The sequence below is a fragment of the Lutra lutra genome, chromosome 8 (assembly GCF_902655055.1).
Source record: "Lutra lutra chromosome 8, mLutLut1.2, whole genome shotgun sequence".
NCBI classification, from domain to species: Eukaryota; Metazoa; Chordata; class Mammalia; order Carnivora; family Mustelidae; genus Lutra; species Lutra lutra.
In genome coordinates, this window is record NC_062285.1 from 45,135,120 (window position 1) to 45,160,395 (window position 25,276).

Genomic DNA, 25,276 nt, shown 5'->3' on the forward strand with positions numbered 1-25,276 from the left:
CAAATCATTAGCCTTGGGATTTCTGTGCTTTCTCTCTATAAATCACAAGTACCCCTTCCCTCCTCCCTGGTGGGGGCTAGCCAGGGCATCACTGTCCCCTCGATTTTGCATGGAAAGAGTGGAAGTCCATGAAGAATCAAAGATTTATGCACGGACGCTATAGGACAGTCAGGAACTCTGCATTAGAGCTACTTAACAGATACTGTTTTCTTCCCTGGCCCGTCACTGCCTCAGTAAGATTACATGTATGTCACATGTGGGCAGAAGGCTCTCATAACCCTAGTTTGTAGCAGCCACCACTGCGTCCTGGGAGTGGGTAGCCAGGAGCTGAGGTGGGGTGCTGCCCCAGGCGAGGGCGGCAGGGAGCCCAGGGGAAGCAGTGCTAAGCGTTCTCACTGCCCTTGATCTTCCCTGTTACTACCCTGGGCCGTGGTAGGACTCTGTGGGCAGATGATGTGGTCTCCAGGGCTCTCCCAGTGGGACCAGTTGAGAAGCCAGGATCCCAGAACACAGATCCCCAGCGGTCCCGTAAACTGTTGGCCACACAGAGGGGGGTAGGTAAGCCCAGTGATGGGACAGGCAGAGCCCGCGCAGAAGCAGCAGAACATGTCAGTGGCTCCTCTGAGCTGAAGTGAACCTTCGAGTAACAGGCATTGAATGGAAAACACCACCCTTGTATCAGGACACCCAGCACACGTAGGTCACTTTCAATGCACAGAGTTCTCAAAAACACAAACTTAAAAGGCTTTGAGGCAAAAGAACGTAATGAGAGGGGCGCCTGGGTGGCTCAGTGGGTTAAGCCACTGCCTTCAGCTCAGGTCATGATCTCAGGGTCCTGGGATCGAGTCCCACATCGGGCTCTCTGCTCGGCAGGGAGCCTGCTTCCCTCTCTCTCTCTCTGCCTGCCTCTCTGTCTGCTTGTGATCTGTCAAATAAATAAAAATAAAATCTTAAAAAAAAAAAAGAACATAATGAGAAAATTATATCTTTTAATATTTCCACAATATTTGAAGGGGGTTTGTAGATGAAAATAAGTAGTCAAAATATTTTTATCTAAATCACTGCTTAAGCAGCTATAAACATTTAGAAGAAAAATAGCCCAGGACAGGAACATAATAGAGACTGCACACACTCATGAATCTGTCTGACCCCTAACAAGCTTATCTTGGGAGGCATGGAGCATTTCCTATGTTAGAAGTGGAATTATAAAACGCTAAAATGCCCACTTGATCACAGTACAGAACATTTTTATATCTTCACTTGAATGCTCACATAAGAATTTTCTCTGAGGGCAACTGGGTGGCTCAGTGGGTTAAGCCTCTGCCTTTGGCTCAGGCCCTGATCTCAGGGTCCTGGTATCGAGCCCCGCATCGGGCTCTCTACTCAGCAGGGAGCCTACTTCCCAGTCTCTCTTTGCCTGCAGACTTGTGATCTCTGCCTGTCAAATAAATAAATAAAATCTTAAAAAAAAAATTAAAAGAATTTTCTCTGAAGTGTACTCAGAGCAGAGACAGTTAAACAATAAAAGTGAGGTAAGACCATAATACTAACTTAGGAATAGTTGGGGTAGAAACCACTTCCCCTGGCTCAGCCTTTTCTCGTATTTTGTTTGTTTATTTTTCGGGTGGTATGTTTTGAATGAAGGAAGGATGGTCTTTCCATGCTTACAGGAAGGAGTGCCAGAATTTTCTGCCTTCCTTTCCATGCAAAGCAGGCCTGTGAGGGGCTAAGCTGTACCTTTCTCCTCCAGATGTCCCTGGCTTCTTCTGATGGGGAATCTTGGCTCTCTCTGCTGTCCTTTAAACTCCTGGGCATTGGTGAAATCTTGTCATGGGGTCTTTCTTTTAGTCAGTTTGTAGGGCTTCTGAGCCCATCCGTCCAAACCCTCCACATGCTGACGGGGTAGTTGAAGGCATGAGACAGATGAAGGATTGACTAAAGACAGTCACTCAGCACCCTAGTCTCGATGTTTCTTTCTTGGTGTTTCCCCTGAGAATTCCTACTGAGTGTTTCCATCACTCAGCAGTCCTATTTGGTAGGAAAACCGAGGAGTATGTATAGATAAAACCTCCCACGCTCAGTCTTAGGAGCAGGCCTCTCGGGGGATGACCCCTTGGCCAAGAAACTTTCCCGACCTCAACCTCTGTTTTTCCTTGTTTCCATAAAAAACAGCCTGATTAACCTTAACACACAGGGTCATGACATGGATTTGTTGAGATCCTGCTTATGAAAAAAATCACGTCTAGTGTCCTGGAAACAGATCTCAGCACAGATGAGCCCCTTTTCTTCAGATGTCTGTCTGGTTCAAACCAGCAGAGGCTGATGTGGGGGTCCTCTTCCAGGCTCCATGCCAACCCTGGCTGTTTGACAAATACGTTTGGATGAATAAATGAAGGAGAGAAAGTGACTTAAAAGAATGCCACAAAAGGGTAGTTCCATTTCAGAAAGGGACTTCTCTAGATTGAAAATCTTTTACGACTTATGGTAAATCAAAAGTTCGAGGCCTCTCCAGCCCCTCGGACTCTGTGGGAAAGAATAGAAGGGATGTCTTGAAAGACAGTGACCATTTCTAGGATTTTTCAAATTCCACATCATAGTTTGCCCCGTGATTGCAAAGTTGTCCTCGTTTATTTGTATCGTCCTTCTCTATAGTTGATCTGTTGCAGGTCTCTGTTGGTCTGCTTAAGCCTCAGGTGTGCAGCTTCAATCACTAATTCGCTATCTTTCTTTCTTAGCACTTACATGAATGAGATAAATCTTTGCTTCTATTCATTTGTAGAAAATATATATTACATTGGTATTTCTGAAATGTTTATAGGAAAGGTTTGTGATTAAATGTGGGAGGATTCAATCTCCTAGATGAAGGAGAACTTTCTTCTAAAGCTTTGTCTAATGTCTGTGAAATAATCCAGAAGAGAAGTGGCAACAAGCAACCTTGCTTTACAAAGCAGACAACAGCAACAAACTTTCCTGGTCTTCATCACTTACATGGATTGATTCCTGCGAAGGTGGGAGCTGTTAGGGGAGCAGTTAGGGGAGTTGTTAGAGAAGGGGTTAGAGGACGGGTTAGGGGAGCAGTTATTGGGCATGGGTAGAGGAGGCTTTAAGGGTGAGGTTAGGGGAGGGGATTAGGGTTGTGAGCAAGGTGCTCTAGGCCAATGTCCTGACTCAGGGTTTCATGCGGAGGAAACCTTCCACAAGCACAGAACATCACCATCATTATCATTTTGTGAATACTTCGGTAACGTATTTTCTCCTCTTGCGTACTTCGAAAGTTAGTTCAAAAATGTCAGGGGCACTCGGCTGGCTCAGTCGATTAAGGCACCTTCTCTCGGTTTCAACTCAGGTCATGATCTCAGGTCCTGAGATCTGGCAGCCTGGGCTCACCGCTCAATGGGGAGTCGGCTTGTCCTTCTCCCTTCCTCCCCCTTCTCCCCTCCCCCCCAAAAGATAGAGTCTAAGAAACAAAATTTTTAGTTAACATAAATTTCACTAAATTTTAGAAACCGATGGTCTTCAGTTACATAAGTGGTGAAACACCATCAGAAATGGATTGTGAGGATGTGTAGCAAAGCTCCTCCGTCAGAGGGGGAAGCGTGGTCCGTAGTGGTGTGCACACAAGCTTCTGGAGGAGATCCTCCTCGTAGGAATCAGCAGTGCAGGATTCCTGCCCTCAGGGCATCCTCCCCACTCCCCGTTCGCTCCGGGGCGTTCATGGCCCCTGCCATGGTGTTTGTCACAGCCCAACAGCAACAGCTGCCAGGCGTCTCTCACTACGGGATGGGCTTGGTCTCTGGATGTTTCTGAGAAAGCCTTGCTGTCTACAAAGTGGATGATAGTAAGTAATGGTAACGTGATAAGCAGAAACTTAGCCCCTGCCCCTGTGATCTCTTGTGGAGATCTCTGCGTAGGGTCGTGCTGAGGGGTCTCTGTGGAGTCTCTGTGTGGGTCTCTGTCAGAGGTCTCTGTGCACCGTCTCTGTGTGGGACTCTGTCAGATGTCTCTGCACATGGTCTCTGTCAAAGGTCGCTGTGTGGGGTCTCTGTGTGGGTCTCCCATCAGAGCAATGTATGGGGGGTCCCAGAGGATGATGTTGGGCTGGGAGCGGAACATGCAGCAGGGCAGCAATCCTAGACTCCACCCTCCTTCTGGACATGTCCCTTCCAGCTGGGGGTGGGACAAGCCCCATCCGAGGGTCTCCTGCCCCTCCGGACTCTGGGGTAACCAAAAGCGGGAACCAGGCCAGTCCCTTGGCCTGAGTCCCCACCAGTCCCCTGGGAACCATCCTTGGGCCACATGTGTACGTAAAGAGCAGAAACCACAAGTCCGTCCCGGGCCCTCAGTCCTACAAGTTTATTAAATTGTGTAGAAGTTGATTTATCTGCCTGAAGGCCTTGCGGCCTCTGGGCACCTGGCCATCCGTGTGGGAGCTCAGGAGGCTTCCGTACAACCCCTACCCCACTTACCCCCAACACCCTACCCCTGGGCTTGGCACCTGGAGTGGGGCCAAGACCCTGTGGGGACAGCCCTAGGGCCTCTAACTTCTCCCCTCTGGGTCCTTGGGTGGCAGTGGGACACCAAGGGTCCTCAGTCATCACACCAGGCATGAGCAAACCCTGTCACTTGGCCTCCTTCCTGGACTCCCACAGTAAGTGCAGGGTCCCTCCACCCAGAGCCACCCACCCTCAATCCCCCAGAAGGGGAAGGGGGTGCTGGGGAGCAGGCCCCATTAGTGCCCTGGGGCTGGGCAGGCTGGTCCCTGGGGGTCTCTGTGGCACCCCCCACACACCCTCAGAGCCGGGTGCAAGCTCGTCCCTTGCTGCTCCGAGTGTGAGAAGACGGACTGCATGGAGCTAAGATGGGATTCCCTGGGGAGAGAAGGCTCCTGGTGTAGCGGTCCTCTACTCCCCACAGGAGACTGGGGGGGCGGGCAGCCTTGTGCCTCCCAACTGCGGGCCCCACTCTGACCTAGGTCTCCATCTTCCTGGAGACTGAGCGGGATTTCTGCCTCGGCAGACCCTCTCTACAGCCACACAAGTTCCAGGTGGAGGGAAAGCAGGAGAGGATGGGCAGAGGAAGGTCCTGGTCTGGGTCTTATTCACCTTGTCATGGAAAGCAAAAGAGAGCGAGGAAGGGGGCGGAGGTGGACCCCTAGGTCACCCCTCCTCCAAGGCCCCATTTGTTCTGGAAGTCAAAGCAGGCCCTCGGGGAGAGCAGACCCTGATCCTTCCCTCCCACTGCAGCAGGGCACAAACAGAGACCAGCAACACTCATGAGAAAAAAACAAAACAAAACATATATTTTGAGGAAGCAAAATAATTGTGGCACGCAGAAGCCATTAGCCCATAGAGAAGGTGCTAATGTGAGAAAAAAAAGTTTTTCTCTGCATCGTTTGCATTTTTCCTTGGAGAAAAGTTGTCCTCCCAGGAAAGGTGTGAGAAGCACACAGTGGCTGGCCGAATGAGATGTATCTTTGAAGGAGGCAGTGCCTGGGGCCGTGGGGCTGCTAGGTGCAGCCTGAAGGGCCCAGCACCAGGGACCCGTACTGGCAGGGTCTGCCTGGGTACCCCGACACATTGGTGGTGAAGGGCCACCCGATCCACTCGGTCTTGTTGGCATAGCTGCGGCTCCTGGGGGTGCCCTGTGGACTGGCTGTCTCCCTCATCACTCTCCTCTTCTCTTGGTAGGAGAGGACCCTGTGGTAGCAGACATTGGGGTCTGCCAAAGCCTGGAGATTGTTTTTGCACCAGCTGAACACCGGGGTCCTGAGCCCCTGGTGAGGCACCATTTTCTCCTCTAGGACCCGCCCCACAGCAGTCACGACCACCTGAGCCTCAGCAGAAGCGCTGTCCATGGTCGACCTGCACAGGACTTGTCCCCAGCCCTGGGATGATGAAGGCTTGCCCTTTTGAAGGGAATCTTCCAGTCTTTTGCCTCTACTGGGAAAGAACCACTGTAGCAAGTGTTTATCCTTCTCCTGAAGTAGTTTTCTGGAGGAACCTCCTCCTTCTTCAGCAAGATCTCACAGACCTTGCTTCCCGAGGCCTCTGCTGACTCCTTGCTCTGGATGGGATGTCTCACCTCACTGATCTGGAGGACCTTCAGTTCTGACAACTCTTTGGCAGGCTCTCTCAAGGGGGACCTCCTGAAGCTCTCTCTCCCCTCGCCTGGATGTGTGTGTGTGGGGGGGGGGGGGGGGAGTACACATGACCTGCTCAGGCTCTTACATAGATGCCACAGTCCCAGGGGTCCTGGCTGCCTGTGGGGCTCTGGCTATAGGATCTTTGGTCATGCAGCACCTGGGAAATAAATGCATCTTCATTGGACCCACTCTGGAAGCCAGAGATTCCTGAGAAGCCAAGACGTTGGCAGCGAGGAACACGCTGGACTGACAGTCTTGAAGGAGATTCTCAGTGGTACAGTCCTGAAGGAGGACCCTAGTTTCACAGTCTTGAAGGAGTACGTTGGGGTGGCGTCATGAGGCCAATTCTCTGACCCTATCAACTTCTGGGGCTCTGATCCCCTGTGCCGTGCCTCAAGCTCTTCTGGGTCTCAGGTGACCAACTTTGTAGGTTGCAGGGGGCTGTCGCTTTTCCATGAAGACCCTGATCTTCTCAGCTCACCATGGAGGCCTTGGTTGTTGGCCAGCACACGGAGTTCTAAGGTGACTCTCCAGGCAAGGGCCTCCTCGACCTCCCCAGCCTCCCCGGGCTCTTTGGCACTCAAATCATGGGATGCTAAGTTGAGCTCTAGCACTGTCATGTCCCATTAGACCCGACCCCTATTAGCCCTCCCTGGCTCCTTTGTAGCTGTTGTGGACTTGGACTTGACGCCAAGGTGCTGTTCATAAGAGTCCTTGAGACAGTCTCACTGTGCCAGATTCTGCCCACAAAGCTGTATGTGAAGGTCCAAGAAGGTGGCCTGGCCCCCTGTCCAGTCGGGAGGGCTACCACCAGGTCAGGTCCCTTCCAGAGCCTGATAGATTTCCTCACACTTAGGCTGGGGAGCACCGAGGGACCCCCCCCCACCAGGTGGGATAAGACTCTTCATCACCTCTTCTTGATAGGGCTGAGAAGGATTTCCCACGAACTTAGGCCCCATGCCGGCCTTGGATACACAGGTAGATGAGCAGGGAGGGAAGGACCGGGAGAGGAGGAAGCCCTTCTTCAACTTGAAGAGGTTTATAGGCTTGAGAACCTTGAGGGGGAGGCCCCACCGGTGCTTCACCCCCAAGCCTTATGATATGTGCTTCTAGCATTCACTGAGTATATGGACTGAGGATGGAAAAATCGTGGGAGGTGGTCATGCAGGGTTCCCAACCCTTGGAAAGGGCTGGCTTTCCAGGTTTCCCGTGACGGCTTGGCTTTCCAGGAAGGTCCAAGGAGCGGTGGGCAGCGAGCTGGGAAGGATGAACATCCAAAGGGATCCAACCCTCTCTGAACTGCCCCAGCTTCCTGAAATGGGCTCTCCGATCCTTCTCTGGGCGATTCTCGTCTGCACTGCTTGTGGAGGGCTTCAGGTCTGTGTCTGACTCCTCAGGATTTATTCCTGGAGCCTTCCCTGGAGAGATCGTTGCACCCCTGTGTAGATCTTTCCGGATCCTCCCTGCACGGGACCTTGAATCCTTGCCCAGGCTTTTTCCTGGCACGGTCCTTCCTGGCTACTTGGACCCAGTCTTCTGTGCGGCCTGGGAGCTTCCATCCGTAGACTCAGACTCGGACGTGGGACTGTGCCAGCCGTGTGCCTGAGGCACCTTCTGGAACTTGTGGTGAGGCTGTGTCTTCAGGGATAGCTGGATCCTGCGGGCCGGGCCCATTTCTTGCTTCATGAACCTGTTCCAAAGGTGCCACTCCAGTTTCACCCAGAGTGCAGAGTCCATCAAGTCCCCAGGAAGGACAGAGACAGACCCTTAGCCTTCAGGGGCATGGCCACCCTGGGGAAGGTCTGGAGGACCTGGGCTGAAGACTTCCTGAGATTTTTTCAACACAGCGGGTACCTTGCTGCTTTCTAGTTGCTTCTTCAGAAAGTGACATTCCAGGTTTTGAATGGCAGTTGACATGTAAGACTGTGTCTTCTGGGATACAGGGCAAGACACCTCATAGGTACCCATCTCCAGTGGCAGAGAAGGTGGTCCCACTGGGATAGAGGGTGCAAGCCAGGCCTGGGATGGGACTGAGCTAGAGACCAGAGCTGGGCCTGGTCCAGAGGGAGTGGCTGGGGCTGATGGGCAGGGGGGGGGGGAAGAGGCTGGGACCTAGCCAGACGCAGGGACTGGGACAGGGACAAGCTCAGAGTCAAGAGTTGGGGCGGGGCCAAAGTGTCATGTACGTCCTGTGTCAGTGAGAGGTGGGGAACCACAATGGCCTGAATCTGGAGCAGCAAGGTATGAGAGAGCTCATTGAATATGATGGATGGGAACTCCAGTTGGGTATCGGTCACCCTGACAGTGGCCACCAGGGACTCACTGTGCAGAAAGGGGAGACCCCAGAAGAGCTGGTTGCATTTCTGCTCCAAATTGTCCCCTGGAATCTTGGGATGTGGGGGCTTCTCAGGACCAAGCAGCTGTTTTGCTTTGCCTCTCATGCTCCAGAAGGACGGGCAGCCCATGGTGTCCTGCCCATCACCTGGGGACGTGAACATTCTCCCAAAAGAGGTCAGCTGATAGTTTGACCTTTCCTTCTTTTCCTTCTCCTTCCAAAACTTCAGTCTGTTCTCTTGGCGATGAGTATCTCGAGAGGCTTCTGGACGTCTGGGTTGATGAGGGGGGCAATCTAGTCTCTCCCTGTCTGTGTGTGGGGTGTCCCCAGAACAAGGCTTCTGGTGGGCCATGGTACAGAGGCCCTTGATGGGACTCTGTGTTGAGGTGCACAGGCTCCAGGCTTTGGCAGCCGCCTGCCACCAGGACAGGACCAAAATGGGGCAGCGTGAGCAGCTCAGGCCCGAATTGGCTGGGACAGGAGAAGCTGTCCTGTCAGCTGACCAAGACGTGTGCAGAGCCAAGCTCTGTGGGATACAGCATGGAGGGGCTGCCCTTGAGTCACACTGAGGGAGAGTCAAAGGAAAGTCTGGCCGCTCTGGGGCCAAGGAGGCTGTCAAGAGGCCAAGGGGAGGCCTCTGAAGGACGGAGACATGGCGGGGAAGGGGGAAGAGCAAGTGGCTAGTGTCAAAAGCCATCCGGGAGGAGGAAAGTCTCTGCTAGCCAGGAAGTACTCAGGGAGGAGTGTGAACCAACAGAAATTGAGGAGGTCATTGGTCCTGCTGGCAGGGTGGAGGCAGGAGGCCAAGAGGGTCCCGTCGGTGGAGCATGGGCAGGTGATGGGGCCATGGCAGGAGCAGTATCTTCCACAGGCTCCCTGCATGGCTGACGAGCTCCAACTGGCAGTCCTCAGCACACCTGTCCAGGTGCTGCTTGCGGTAAGAACTGGTGAAAGCCCCCCTGGTCAGAGAGCCTCGCCAGGTGGCTGCAGGAGACAGGAGGTGTGAGCTGCTGCTGTAGCAGCCGGGCCCAGGAGCGGTCCCCACAGTCCTAAACCCCCCACACCCATGTCACAATGCTCCTGCTGTTGCTCAGCCCCGGGCTTTGGTCACAGTCTGTTGCCACAGCTCCTCCCAGCCCCCATGAACAGCCCCAGAGGCCATTCCCTGGAGCCCGGGGGTCATACCATAGACTCGGGGAGGTCCACCCAGGGGAGAAGGGGACAAATTCTTTACCTTTGCAGAAGGGAGAACAGGTCCTGAACCTCTTCCAAATCTTGCAGGAACTCTCTGAAAACTGGAAACAGGAGACCGGGTCACAGAGGAAGGCAGGGCCCAAGGGTCTTACAGGAAGCTGGGTAGAATGTCCCTTTAGGGGAGACCTTTAGGGGATTGGACTCGGGAGCTCCAAACAGCACTCTCCAAGGCCATGTGCCCGCACGGTGATTACAGGATTCATGATGGGGATCTCTTTGTCTTTTCCAAAGTGCTTCCTTGTTCATGACCTTGCTGGGCAAGGAAGGACCACGTGGCCTCACAGAGGAATGTGAGCAGAGTTGAACAAAAAATTTGTCCACAATGGGAGTGGGAGGTCCCGCCCCAAGTCCAGGACCTGGGGCCCCCGTGGGCTTTGTTCTGGCCCAGAATCTGGAAAGCCTCCAGGTTCCCCTCTTCCTCCCGGGAGCCCCCCACCTCTCACTCAGTGCTCTGTTTGCTGAGGGAGGGGCTCAGGTCCTGGTGTCCTGGAGACAGTGGGGCTGAGCCCTAGGAGCGGGATTCAGTATAACTGGGGCTCACCGGGGTGAGTGACGAATGCTCACCTTCCAGAGTCTGGTTTTTCTTCCTTTTCTTGCTCCTTCTCCGTGGCTCCCCTAGGTACTGAGATAAGAGAACACGGGGAGGCTGGAACCCCCGCCCCAATAGCAGGAGACCCAGTGCTCAGGGGCCTGACCTCCGCTAGAGGGGCAGCTCTTAACCTCCAGTCCTCAGCCCCCGGTCACTGTGTTTGGGATGCTGTCCTGGACCCCCCCACCAAACCTGGACTCCGGCCCAAGATCTTCAGGGAGAAATCCTCATGTCCCTCTAACCCCTGCCCAGTCTGGCTTGTTCTGGATGGATGGTGGTCTACTCTCTCCCGAGAATACACGTTCTATTCTTTCCCATCTCATGAGTCTCTCCATTGACTCAGAAAAGTGGAAAGAATAATAGAAAAGAAGGTAGAATCACACTCTGCTGTGTCTGGGCCAAAGGTTCCTTACCTTCCTGCTCTTCCTGTATTTCTTGCGTGGTGATAAGGACGCATCAGGCTGCAAATAGGAAAGTAAAATAAGTGCCCCAGTCCACATATGAAGGCAAGGATGGCATTAATTTGCCCAGGAAGTGGGTCTGGAGCTCAGCTAAACATCCATAAAGAATTTCTGAGGAAAGAGATAATTCCCCATCTCTTTCCTCCGTAAAGCATTAGTGTCTGATCGCTCTGCTGCCCTCAGGTAACTGAGCCCTGAGAGTTAGTTACCAATCACACTGCTGCTCTCAGGCAACTGAGCCCTGGGTGTGGAGGTGCAGACACAAGCCCCAGGCCCACATCACAGAGCTGTGTTCTGGTCACAAAGGGCCCTTGAGGGCAGTTAAGGGACATAAGTAGCTGGATCACATCCCCTCTCCACCACCAGCCCTGTAGCTCCGTCATCCCTCCACCCTCCCAGGCCTGACACTCCTACCTGTTCACTGTGTTATAGACAGAGCTTTGTCAATTGGCCTTTAATCCTGCGTGGAGCTCAGAGAATACCTGTTCCTCTTGAGATCTCCAGTCGTGCCCCATCAGCTTCATAGCTTTTATTTTATTTTATTTTTTTTTTTTAAAGATTTTATTTATTTATTTGACAGAGAGAAATCACAAGTAGGCAGAGAGGCAGGCAGAGAGAGAGGAGGAAGCAGGCTCCCCGCTGAGCAGAAAGCCCGATGTGGGGCTCGAACCCAGGACCTGGGATCATGACCTGAGCCGAAGGCAGCGGCTTAACCCACTGAGCCACCCAGGCGCCCCAGCTTCATAGCTTTTAAAAATCTGGAGTTGTCCTTGGAATTTTGGTTAATTCCCAGGAACTTTTGTCCTCTGTCTCCAGCTCCAGTCTCCCCACATAGTATGTTCTTGCCTTGCATTATTCTAGTACAAAAGAAACTCCAATTTCTTTTGTGCTTCTTTAGCCATGTGCATTTTGAAGACATCTTAAGATGTTTTATTTCAATTAATCTTCACTAACTTCAGCTAGAGGGACTTAGAAAATTAATGATTATTCAAAATTTACAAAGCTAAGGAAGTACAGAACAAAGTGAAATAGTTAATCCTCCCAGGTATGTTTTTCGGTCCTTTGTAGTGTTTTTCCTTCTGAGATGAGCAGAGAGTAAACTGCAGAAACACTTTCACGACATTCTGTATAGGCACACATGCACATGCTCATGCAAATTCCTTAACAAATCCAGCATTTTCAAATCTTGGAATCAAGTTTTCATTTTATTTTGTTTTTGCTTTTTTTTGGCTCAAATATTTCCTTTAGTAATTCTTGTAAGTTTGTGTATCTGGGAATATCTTTGCCTTCATTTTTGAAAGACAGATTTGCTAGGTATGGAATTCTGGGTTGACCATTTTTTTTTAAAAGATTTATTTATTTGAGAGAGAGAGAGAGAGAGAGTGTGTGTGTGTGTGTGTATGCACGAGCAGGGGGAGGAGCAGAGCGATAGGGAAGGAGACCCCCCCCCCCCACTGAGCAGGGTGCCTGACATAGGGCTTGATCCCAGGACCCTGAGATCATGACCTGAGCTGAAATGAAGAGTCAGATGCCGAACAGAATGAGCCACCCAGGCACCTGGACAAGTTTTTATCTTTCAGCTTTTTTACTAGTGTCATTTCAGGGCCTATCCCCCACTGGTTCTGATTGGAAGTCAGTGGTTAATCTAATGTGGTTCTCTGTATATGAAGGAACATTTTTTTCTTGCAATTTCAAAATTTCTCCCTTGTTTTTCCATGGTGTGACTGTGATGTATCTAAGAGCAGATCTGCTTGTTTTTATTTTACTGCAGGTAAATACTGACTCTATAATTAAGGGTTTCCATAAAATTTGATAAGATTTCAGCTATTATTTCTACAAATATTCTGTCTTCCTCCCCATTTCTCCTTTCTGAAAACACTCCTTTAAATAGGTAAGAACTTCCAAATGAGTCCACATTTCTCCCAGCCTTGCAGCAAACTGCTACCTGAGAGCCCAAGTTTCTCAACATTCACATTGGTGTCTAGAAACCAGCTTCAGTTCTGCGAATGTCTTGGGTATGGAGTGTTTTGCTGACATCATGGAAAGCTGCCTTGTGTGATGATGTCATGCCTGTGCCCATGGGCTCTGACTGTAGTGGGGCTGTGAGTTAGAGCCATCGCTTTGGAAAATGCTTCACCATGATCTGGTCCAGACTGAAGAGAGCAGGCCTTTTGAGAGTGACTCTGATGCTAGAGCTAGAGAAAATCTGCCATTTTGTAGTAATAAAAAACGGGAACCAACCCAGTCCCATCGAGTGGAAGGTATGTGTTCTGCAGTATCATGCTCAAGTTACAGTGAACTACAGCAAAACACCGTAAGTGTAAAGTACGTAGACATGCTGAGGAAGAAATAAAAGCGACTTGCAGAAAAATTGTGCAGGATGGTTGTGTTTACTCTAGTTTCAAAACTATACAAAATCAAATACGATTTAGCGATGCATTTACTTTGGTAAAAATATAAAGAAAACACAAGAGAATAGTGAACAGGACTGATGGACAGGGGGAGGGATGTACACATGACTCCAAAGATATGGATGATACTGCATTTCTTAGAAAGGTTGGGATGCGTACGGGTTTCTTTTCCTTATTCCTTACATCTTCTATATAATTCATAAATGTCAGCTTGTAGCTTTTAAACACTAAGATACACGAAAATGTAAAGAACCGCTTTGGAAATAAAATTAGACATAACAAAAATAAAACGGACAACAGGAAGGGAGGAAAAAAACCGATTGTAAGATGCTTTGTGCCCAGCAGGGGTCTTTGTTGCCAAGACTGTAAAGTTCCCTGTGTGACTTTCCGTTTTGAAACCTCCCCACTGCCCTGTTTATGACAAGCTGAGTCCAACTAAGATCACTTTCTGATGGTTCCCAAACCTAAAAGAACAAAATGCAGACCTGTGATTCTTAGCGGATGGCACTTGCTTCCTCCTGGCTAGAGGTTTTCAGAGTAAATGAAGGTATTGGGTTGTGGATGTTAGAGGGCTGCATTCTGACTGTGCCAGGCAGTAGGACCTGGGACTGGCTGGCCCACCACCCAGGCTCATGGAGCAAGGTGACTGTGACTTGACAGAAAACAGATCAGACCAGGCCTCACACTTGTGGATGGATTTTATTAAAGCAAAGAAGAGGTGGTGAAAATGTATTTGAATTTAGGCCAGGGACTTTCAGGCTATCAAGCCCTGAGCTTGCCAAGTGACGGAGAAAAGGGAGCTTTTCATAAATAAAACATGGGGAAAAGTAAACATTTGAGATATAGCAGCTTTTGAAGAAATTTAGATGGGGCTTTCAGGTTTGGAGCATTTTGCTTGTTTAGTTATAAACACTGATCTATATATTTATGTGTAATATGTATCTTTTTGTAAGAAAAGCACAATGTTTCCATGTATTTATGCTGGGCAGACATCCGAAGTGCACTATTACATGCCTCATAATGACACTGATGCTCACAGAGATGGATTCCACTGCTGTTTTCTTCTTTCTTGTGCTTCATCTGATACATTATAAAATCTCCAATGATAGAACACTGCCTTTTCTGTGATGAATGCCAAGGTTTGAGAACTCTTTTACCTGGGAGTGTTCACTCAATAGCCCAGGTTGTAGCACTGAGCACATTTGTGCCTCTGTGTCATTTATTCAAATCCAGGAAGGTCAGCTGAGGACCTGCCCAAACTCTGGACAGGACAGACACAAGACCCAGATTATAGAACATTCCCTGAAATGGATAAGAACTTCCAAATGGTTCTGTATTTCTCCCAGGCTTACAGTGAAACCTTCTTAATATTTATGTTAGTATCTAGAGAAGGAGTTTAAGTTCCAATATAAATATTTTGGTAAATAAAGCCAGTTCAGTGAGACCTGAAGGATTTTTGTGGTCCCTTTTACTACACAGAGGATACTTCTGCTGCATATGATCTCTAGCTTTTTAGCTTGCTAGGATTAGTTAAGTTGCAACCACTTTGCCTCCTACCTGAGTCTTCCATCGACAGAGCAAACTGAACACATTGGAGGATATGAAAATGCATTTCAATCATCAGATTGGCTAAGCTAAAAAATGATGCTGGGGAAGGAGCAGGATCACAGGTGCTCTCATATGGGCTGGTGAGGTGTGAGTGGTGGTCATCCACTCCAGAATATTCCAGGAGGAGCTACTGAATTTTAAAAATGGGCTTACGTGCATGTTCTCGGAGCACCGAAAAGTATGGCGCACAGAAAAGGAAACCATCAACAGATGAAGACAACCTACCAAATTATCCCAGGATCAAAGCGGGATATGCACAAAAGTTTCAACAATTTGGGTTATTGTCGTCTTTAATTGACAAGGAAGTGACAGTCCCTCCCTAGATATGATGTTGGGAGATTTTTTTTTTTAAAGATTTTATTTATTCAATTGAGAGAGAGACAGAGAGAGAGACAGAGACAGAGTGTGTGTGAGAGAGAGAGAAACAGAGAGTACAAACAGTGGGGACAGGCAGAGGGGGAGGGAGAAACAGACTTCCCAGTGAACTGGAATCCCAACACAGGGCTGGGTCCCAGGATCTGAAGATCAGACAAAGGCAGACACTTAACCATCTGAGCCCTGACCCCCCATTAGGAAATTTTTATGAAACGGTACTAATTAGCTTCTTGGATCCTCAGAAGTCCAAGCAAGTTCAAGTGAACCTGAAGCAGGCTTTACTAGGACTCTGGATCATGCTGAATGTCAAGTTGATAAGACCTGTTCTATTATACCAAGGCAGTTGTAGATTCTGATTCTGTCATTTACGAGAAAACAAATGATGCATGGCTCTTCCTTGACAGTGAGACAGTCACTGGTATTTGTAGGGGGCAGGAGTAGGAAGTCGCCAGGGCTCCTCTCTCTGCTGATGTTTACACCCCATTACAGCAAGTTTCCTTTAAAATGCACTTCCGTGGGGCGCCTGGGTGGCTCAGTGGGTTAAGCCGCTGCCTTCGGCTCAGGTCATGATCCCAGGTCCTGGGTTCAAGCCCCACATCGGGCTTTCTGCTCAGCAGGGAGCCTGCTTCCTCCTCTCTCTCTGCCTGCCTCTCTGCCTACTTGTGATTTCTCTCTGTCAAATAAATAAATAAAATCTTTAAAAAATAAAATAAAATAAAATAAAATGCACTTCGGTGGGCAGACTTGACTAACTCCCTGGTCCCAGTGACCCCAGCTACAGTCACTTGCCCGACTGGCTGGTCACGTGTGTTTCCACCTGCGTTACATGAAAGTTTGTGATTACGTTAAAGTATGGGAATGCTGTGTGGTCACGCTTTGTGGATCACAGTGGTGCTCGTCCTTCTCTGAAGAACACAGAACGCAGAGTGTGAGTTTTCTCAGGGCTGGTGTGGAAATGGATAAATCCGTGCTGTGGCTACATTGCCTCTACCCCTTTTTAAAAATGGGCAATGTGAGTCAGAAAGGGACTGAAACTGGTTCCTAATACAGTTTCACTTAAAAAATTATTTTGAGCAAATGTGTGCTTCACTGAAGCTCCTAGAGGATCTTGCAGCTTTATTCAACAGCATAAACCCATGGGTCACCCCAAGGTTTCCCACGATGCTAAGTGCTGACTGTCCCTTCAGGTGGTACATAACACCCAAAATGGAAAATAGTATTTAAACTCTTCAAAGATTATTGCTTTAATAAAATGTACAATTTACTTAACAATTCTGAGCTCTCGCCCTCTCTCTAAACAGACCTAGGAAGATAAGCCATTGTCCATGGCTTGGCCCCTGAACTGTGTCCATTAGCAGACAGCACCCCACAGACACCATCACGGTCACAGCCAAAGTGACATCCAGCCCTGTTGCCCAGAAATCCTGAAGCACCAGACATTGCCTTACCAAAACATTCTCTGATGACAGGTTCATTGCTCCTGCCTGTTATCATGTTCATGCTCTATGTAACAGCATTCATTCCATACCTGTGCCATAAATATTCAGAAGAAACCCAATGAGTGGGTAAGAGATGTCCTTGGAAATACTTTCCAAGGGAACATTTTTTTAAAGGCAACAGATTCCCCCCCCCCCCCCCGCTGGGCTGAGTTTGGCATGTTTTGGAGGATGGGTTGTTCTCCACTTTCTTCATTATCATTTTGAAATCTGAGATGTCATGATGACTCACTGGCCTTTCACTTTGTTTAACTCTGCAGCCTTTCTTATCATTCTTTAAAAAAAAAAAAAAAGACTTATATATTTGGGAGAGAGTGATAGAAAGCACAAGAGGGGGGAGGAGCAGAGAGAGAGAGAGAGAGAGAGAGAGAGAGAATCTGCAGCCAACTCCCTGCTAAGTGCTGGTTAGCCCAGCTAACCCTGAGATCCTGACCTGAGCTGAAATCAGTAGTCAGGCCCTTAACCCACTGAGCATCCAGGTTGAGTATCAGCCAGCCACCAGTGTCCATGTTTATTTCTTTGTTATGCATCTCCACCCTGCTCAATCTGACCCACTTCTTACGCTGATCAGGGAGCTAGTCAGATCTCCCAATCCGTCCCGGGAACAGCTGACCCCAGAGCCATGCGCCCTGGACCCGGTGTGAAATCCAACACGAGTCGCCTGGCTTCCGAGCTTCCTAACCAGGCTCTTCTCAGTGAGAGGATACTGCACTAGCTTGGGGGTGAGAGTCATTCTTTAGAATCATAATTGTGGCTGACGCTGCTCTTCTTTATGCTCAGGCTTATGCTGAGTGTGTGACAGATGATCTATCAGCAATTCCCCGAAAGAAAGAAAACCACAGCTAAGCTCTTTGGCGGGTAGCTCTCTGCCGGAGGATCAAACCCAGACTGGCTTGCTCAGAGTTTGGAGAAACCCAGCATCCTGGCTCCATTGCCTCCAGGAGAAACAAATCCCATGCTCATGTTTTGTTGATGTCTGGTTATATGTCCCTTCTCAGTTGCAGTTGTGTATGTTTCTTATTTGATTAATCACTTTGCCTACTAACTACTTCATGCAGTTACTGGATTTTCATTTTTGTTTTGTTTTGTTTTTCTGGGTTTTGGTATATAGCCTAGTCCTTTACTATACTTTCTTTAAAGGTGATTGTTAAGAATTTACTAGAGACTTCTGTTAGAATTTTTATAATTAATAACCAAGGCACATGCCAATAATTTCTGAGTAAATATGATGCCCATCTTCCATTCTTTATTCATATTTTCTTAATTACAAATGTGAAGTACTTTCCGTAGTAGGGTTCTAGAATGTGTGTGTGTGTTTACTGAGAGAGAAAAAGAGAGAGGCAGAGACAGACACAGAAAGAGAGAGATTTATTTTAAAGGAATTTGCTGACTGTGAAAGTTGGCATGTGTGAATTCTGCAGATTGGTGGCAGACCAAGCTGATGTGGCAATTTGAGTCTGAATCCTGCCTGGAGGCAGAACTCCTTCACACTTGCGGGACCTCAATCTTTTCTTTTAAGGCCTTCAACCGATTAGATGAGGCCCACCCACATTATGGAGCATAATCTGCTTTTTTCAAAATTTAAGTGAAAATCACATATAAAAAAACACCTTTGCTGTTACACCCAGACATGTATTTGATCAACTATCTGGGTCCTCTGGCCTACACAATTTGTCACATATAATTAGCCATCACAATTAACCCTTCTCAATTTATGACCTGTACACATCTCTTTAAGTCACGCTTAATGTCCAAAAAACACAATAACAAGGTTATACTTCTGTCTATCATGACGCAACTATCTTACGTACAACTTAGAATGCACTAATACATTCCCTAGCAGAGGATACAAAGTCCTTGGAGATGTTCCTTCTTCTCCCTGATACCTGTAACTTCAATACTATGGTGCAAACTCCATATGTCATATGTTCTCTGATAAGAGACCAAGAGAAGGAAGAAAACAGATGGACCAACACAAAAATACTCATAACAAAATAAGGAAGAAATACTCATAAGAATTAGAGTCCTGGAATGCCCAGGTGGCTGAGTTGGTCAAGAATCTGACTCTTGGTTTTGGCCCAGGTCATGATGTCAGGGTCATGGGATTGAGCCCCACATGGGGCTCTGTGCTCAGCATGGAATCCGCTGGAGATTCTCTCTCTCCCTCTGCCTCTGTCCCACCCCCCACTTGCACTCTGAACAAAGAAACGAACAAAATCTTATGAAAAAAAGAATTAGAGTCCTTATTTCTGTAACTGGTCACATAGTCATAGCTGGTTTCCTACCTGCTACTTTGGCTGCTCATTTTACATTACATTTGTTGTGAACAAGCACCTCATCTGGTCATGATTCTTTTTCTGGTAGAGTGACCAAACCCTTCATTCCTGAGTTTTCTGGACTACCAGTAGTCCTGCCTGGACTGGGCAGTTGTCGTTTTTCATTGACTTTCATCCCACGGCTTGGTGGTTCTAAGGAATCTCTCGTACTGAAGACATGCCCTCCATTTCCTCTATGGTGGATTAACAGTCTCATCTTTCTGCATAGTCAGGATCATTAAACACCTTACCTCTCATCTTTATGTGTTTATTCAAAGGCATGAGGAGCCCAAGGTGGCAGAGTAGCCATCTTAAGTTCCACTTTAATGGAATCACAGTATGTCTCCTGGTGGTAGCATTCTTCCCTTTGAATGAGGGTCTCTAGATCTGCAGGGCGTGAGGTCATAGAAACAAGGAGCAAAGATTTCCTAGTGACATCACTAGGGTAATACAGGTGTCCCTCCATTTCTAGCCCTAGCTTTCTGGACCCGTGAATCCTGACTATGGGAGAAAGAGCATCACATACGGACACATTGATTCAGAGCATACCCAGCCTCCTAAAGAACGTTGTCCCAGGACAAATTTTGCCTACAAGTGATTGCCACCCAGCCAGCTCTGTAACTGAGTCTTCAAAAGGCCATTTTGTCATTCTAGCAAGTCAGTTGCTTCGGATGGTGGAAAGCATGGTACAACCATGAGTTCTACCATCATGGGTTCACTGTTGCCCTTCATCTGCTATGAAACACATTCCTTGACCAGGATCAACATGGTGTGGGACACCACGCCAATGGGTAAAGCATTCCATAAGTCCAAGGATAGTAGATTTAGCAAAGGCACTGTTTGCAGGGAAGGAAACTACATATCCAGAGCAGGTGTCTATTACAGACATGGAACTGAGATTTGTGCATTCTGGTGAGGCTCAGGGGTCTGTGGTGTCCACTGGGCCCTGGACCCCAGCTCCTGGCCACCTTTCAGACTCCTCATACATCTGTTACTATCTGAAACAAAAGGACACCTCACCTTTCTGTTTTCATTCCTTCTTTTACTGCTTTCTTCCTACCTGGCCTGGTTCCACAAATCATCAGCCTTGGGATTTCTGTGCTTTCTCTCTGTCTATAAATCACAAGTACCCCTTCACTACTCCATGGTGGGGGCTAGCCAGGGCATCACTGTCCCCTCGATTTTGAATGGAAAGAGTGGAAGTCCATGAAGAATCAAAGATTTATGCACGGACGCTATAAGACAGTCAGGAACTCTGCATTAGAGCTACTTAACAGATACTGTTTTCTTCCCTGGCCCGTCACTGCCTCAGTAAGATTACATGTATGTCACATGTGGGCAGAAGGCTCTCATAACCCTAGTTTGTAGCAGCCACCACTGCGTCCTGGGAGTGGGTAGCCAGGAGCTGAGGTGGGGTGCTGCTCCCAGCGAGGGCGGCAGGGAGCCCAGGGGAAGCAGTGCTAAGCGTTCTCACTGCCCTTGATCTTCCCTGTTACTACCCTGGGCCGTGGTAGGACTCTGTGGGCAGATGATGTGGTCTCCAGGGCTCTCCCAGTGGGACCAGTTGAGAAGCCAGGATCCCAGAACACAGATCCCCAGTGGTCCCATCAACTGTTGGCCGCACAGAGGGGGGCAGGTAAGCCCAGTGATGGGAGAGGCAGAGCCTGTCAGAAGCAGCAGAACATGTCAGTGGCTCCTCTGGGCTGAAGTGAACCTTCGAGTAACAGGCATTGAATGGAAAACACCACCCTTGTATCAGGACACCCAGCACACGTAGGTCACTTTCAATGCACAGCGTTCTCAAAAACACAAACTTAAAAGGCTTCGAGGCAAAAGAACGTAATGAGAAAATTATATCTTTTAATATTTCCATAATATTTGAAATGGGTTTGTAGATTGAAAATAAGCAGTCAAAGTATTTTTATATTTGTATATTTATCTGTAGGTTTTCTTATTATTCATGTTACTTTTTTGTTAACACAGCGGGAAGCTGAACACATGAATGCTTGCATCCAGCTTTCTCCCCCCTCCAATGTTTACCTGATTTACTCCAAAAATCTATGAATGTGATCAGTTTCCCAGGGGAATTAAAGTATAGTAATTATCAACCACTAAAATTTTGGTGGATTTTTATTAACAATAGATAAGCTAATCTGGGGAAAATTCTATCTTTTCAATACCGTTTCCATCCATTAATATGTATGGAATGTTTTATGAGTGAGAAATTTTCTAAAAATCATGTTTTAGTAAGTTTTTAATAGTATTATGACAATACTGGTGCACAAACACACAGACCAGTGAAACAAAACAGAAATCCCGAAGTCAAACCCTAATCTGTATCTTGTCATCTTTACATACTCAATGCTAATATGTACCTGACCTGTCCCTTACACTTTGTATTTCGTTTCACGGCTTGGTTGCATTATCTGTCCATCGGTACTGCTCTCCCACTGCTGCAGTGCTAACCACACAATGCTGCTATCTTTTGGCCACTGTCACCCCGATATGCTTCTATCAGCCTTTGGCGTGAAAACAGGAAAAGGAAAACGGATACATCTCTTCCAGGATATTTAAAGATGTATTTAGATTTCCTCAAGAAATAGTGAAAAACTTTAAAAACAAGATATGAAACCCTTATTCTGAATCCCCATTCAACTGACGGACTCAGATTCCAGTTTCACTGGCTGAATGCAAAAACAGTAGGATAATCTCGACTCTGTTAATAGGATGAAGGAAAACCACATGTTCGACTCATCAACTGATGCAGAAAAAGCACCTGACAGAATCCAAACCTGTCATGGTATAAACACACAACACATTAGGACGAGGGGGAACTTCCTCAACCCGATAAATGGCATTTACGGAAAACACGCAGCTAATATCATAGTCAGTGGACGTAGCCTGAAAAGCTTCCCCCTCTCACCACTCCTGGTCAACACTGTGTGGGAGGTTCTAGCCGGAACAGTCTGACAAGAAAAATAAAATAAAAGACATCCAAAATGGAAAGGAAAAGGTAACTATCTCTACTCATAGATTACAGGAGCTTACATACAGAATATTCCATGACACAAGATCGAAACACAAAATCCAGGAATGCCTGGCTGGCTCAGTTGGCAGAATCCAACTATTGTGAGTTTGAGACCCATGCTGGGTATAGCGAATACATTAAAAATAAAGTCTTAAAAAAATAATAACAAGGAAATAAAAAATAAAAAAAAACTATAAAATCAGTTGTATTTCTATAAACTAGCAGTTAATCCCTAAAACAAGTCAATTTATAACAGCATCAAAAAGAATAAAATACTTAGGAATAAATTTAACCAAAGAGATGTCAGATCTGATAGTGAAAAAAACAAACACTACTGAAAGAAACTAAAGTAGATCTAAATAAATGGAAATATTTCTGTGTTCACGTGTTAGGGTCCGTAATCAAAGGAGTAAGACTGATACAAAGCGAAGGTCAAGCAAAGCTTTATTTTGCGCCAAGCATCGAGAATCGAACTGACTGGTCAGGGCCGTCTCTTGCAAAGAGGCGACCCCTCCCAGCCTCACAGACTAATTTTTATGGAGGTAGTTTAGCCGGGCTATACACAGGTGGCCAATGAGATTGCAATACAGAGAGAAAACTGCATAGTCATGCTAGGTCGGCCACACACATAAAAAAAAACCTGCTAGGTAACACACGGGTGGCCAATTGAATTTCAATTTACCCTAGTAGATATATGCGCGCCCAACTGATTGGATGTCTTCAACTGGCCTGACCCACCCTTGTATCTAGGCTTTGCAAGTAAGTTCCTCTGGAAGGGGCAGGGTCAATCTAAGTTTACTGCATAGGGTCAATCTAAGTTCACTATATAAACACAAAATGACTCCCTCTGGCCAACCAGGCCCTTACACATGGATTCAAGGACTTAATATCATTAAGATGGAAATACTTCCTAAAGCAATCTACAGATTTAATACAACCCTGATTCAGTACAATCCCTATCCAAATTTCAATGGCACTTTCTTTTTTTACAGAAATGGAAAAGCTGATCCTAAACTTCAAAAGGAATCTCCAGGGACTGCAAATAACCAAAAACAATCTCAAAGTTGGAGAACTCACATGCCTTGATTTCAAAATTTACTATAAAGCAAAGGAATTGAGATGCTGTGATACTGGCAAAAGGCTAGACATACAGACAACGGAACAGACAGGAGAGTCCTGAAAGCTAGAGAAGAACGAAACTGGACACACACAAAAATTAAGTCCAAATGGATCAGATGGGGCGCCTGTGGGGCTCAGTAGGTTACACGTCTGCCTTTGGCTCAGGTCATGATCCCAGGGTTCCGGGATCAAGCCCTGCATTGGGCTCCCTGCTTGTGGGAAGTCGGCTTCTGCCTCTCCCTCTGGGCTCTCTTTCTCTTTCTCTCAAATAAATAAATAAAATCTATAAAAACAAAAGCAAACAAAAAACCAAGATGGATCAGGGCCCTACAACAAAGCTAGAACTACAAAACTCTCAGAAGAAAACATAGAGGTGTATCTTCAGGACTCTGGATTTGACAACAAATTTCTCAGCTAGGAGACCAGAAGCACAAGCAACAAAAAACCAGACAAACCGGCCTTCATCAAAATTAAAGACCAGCGCATCAAAGGACACGAATCAAAGAAATGACGAGACAACCTACAGAACTGTGGGGAACATACTTGCAAGTCATGTATCTGGTAAGGGTCTAGTATCCAGAACATAGAAAGAACTCTTATAACTTCACAATAAAAAGACTAAAAACCTAATTTGAAAATGGGCAGAAGACTTCTGAAGTCTCTTCCCCAAAGATACACAAATAGCCAACAAAAACAAGAAAAGAGGCTCAACATCATTGATCTTCCGGGAAATGCGAATCAAAACCACGTGCTTCACACCTACCGATGTGGCAAAATCGAAAACAACAACCGAGTGTCGGTGAGGCTGTGGGGAAACCGGCACCCTGCCCCGCTGCTGGCAGGGCAGGGGGTGTAAAATGGTGCAGCCACTGGGGAAAACCGTCTGGCAGGTGCTCAGTAAGTTAAGCATAGAATCACCATTTCATCCAGCAACTGTACGTCCAAGAATACGCACAAAGGACTGAAAACAGGGATTCAAACAAGTGCTTGTACACGAGCTCACATCCGCCCTCCCAGCAGCCAGAGAGCAGCAGCGATCCACCCCCATCAGCACAGGAGCCATGAAGCAGGTCCATACAATGGACTGCGACTCTGCGCTACGAGGGAACGAAGGACTGGTGCATGCTGCAAACCGGAGGAACTAAGGAAACAGGTAAGTGGAGGAAGCCAGACACAAAAGGTCATAGATGGTATGATCCCGTTTATCAGAAATCTCCAGAATGGGTGAATCCATAGAGACAGAAAGTGGACTGGTGGTTGCTAGGGACTACGGGCAGGGGGAAATGGGGAGTGACTGCTTAGTGGCAGGGGCCTACTGGGAGAAAACTAGACAGCTGATGGTCACGTAACATGTTGCCTGTGTCAAATGCCAGAACCGTACTCTCTAAAACAGCTAATTTTATCTTGTGTGAGCTTTACCTCAGTGAATGAGAAATCTCAGCAGTAATGCTTTCTAAAAACAGTATATTGCTTTTCCTGTTAAAGGAGCTGTCTTGGGGCACCTGGGTGGCTTGGTTGGTTAAGCATCTGGTTAAGATCAGGTCATGATCTCGGGGTCCTTGGACTGAGCCCCACGTTGGGCTCCCTGCTTCACCCTCCCCCTCTGCCCCTCCCCATGGCTTGTGCTTTCTTTTGTTCTCAAATAAAGTAAATAAAAGTCTTTAAACAAAAAAACTGTACACTTATAAGTCAATTACACCTCAATACAGTAGGTTTTAAAAAGCTGAGTCTTGATTATTGCTTAAAGACCAGGGTGGGCACGTAATGCTCATCTGCTTCCTGGGTACGTCAGAGCCCATTATGCAAGCAGGGCAGGCGTTAGACATGAGAAGTGCACATAAACAAACTGCCCCCGTCCAAGTACTGCAATGCTCGGTGAGCGTGGTGGCTTACCAGGTCTGGGAGAGGACAGATAGCCCCAGTGTTCATATATAGCCCTTCCATGATGATGAAACGTTGAGTGACCTGAGCCATATGAGGATTCTTTAAAAGGAAGAAAGAAAAAAGACATTTTAAATCTCAGTAACTCCAAATGCAGAATCTGTTAGATGCTTCCTAGCACTCCACCCGACAAAATCTATTCATCTGAATAAATAAACCAATAGACAGTCCAGGTGAGTTTCAAGTTCAAGGTTTTATACCC

General features: G+C 47.5%; 1 protein-coding gene and 1 long non-coding RNA gene across 9 annotated transcripts in view; one reads left to right on the top strand and one right to left on the bottom strand.

Annotated features, from left to right (window-relative positions):
- Positions 1–1,389: 1,389 nt before the first annotated feature.
- Positions 1,390–25,276, bottom strand: part of LOC125106212 (serine palmitoyltransferase 1-like) — a 43,293-nt gene continuing 19,406 nt past the window's right edge. For 2 of the 8 annotated variants that reach the window (XM_047739941.1, XM_047739942.1), the window contains exons 5-9: positions 25,027–25,116; positions 10,734–10,781; positions 10,296–10,353; positions 9,712–9,772; positions 7,915–9,461 (exon numbers count right to left, since the gene is read on the bottom strand). In XM_047739941.1, the coding sequence (XP_047595897.1) occupies positions 8,020–9,174 (1,155 nt within the window). In that variant the 5' untranslated portion in view covers positions 9,175–9,461; positions 9,712–9,772; positions 10,296–10,353; positions 10,734–10,781; positions 25,027–25,116 and the 3' untranslated portion in view covers positions 7,915–8,019. Of the gene's footprint in view, positions 1,717–7,914; positions 9,462–9,601; positions 9,607–9,711; positions 9,773–10,295; positions 10,354–10,733; positions 10,782–11,511; positions 11,639–15,921; positions 16,081–16,623; positions 16,704–22,004; positions 22,010–24,722; positions 24,729–25,026; positions 25,117–25,276 lie in introns of those variants that run through there. The other 6 variants (XM_047739948.1, XM_047739944.1, XM_047739943.1 and 3 more) reach the window with 6 other exon arrangements.
- Positions 11,630–12,704, top strand: LOC125106215 (uncharacterized). Its single transcript, XR_007129274.1, has 3 exons — positions 11,630–11,792; positions 11,827–11,830; positions 12,673–12,704. It is a non-coding gene; the product is annotated as an uncharacterized LOC125106215 (long non-coding RNA).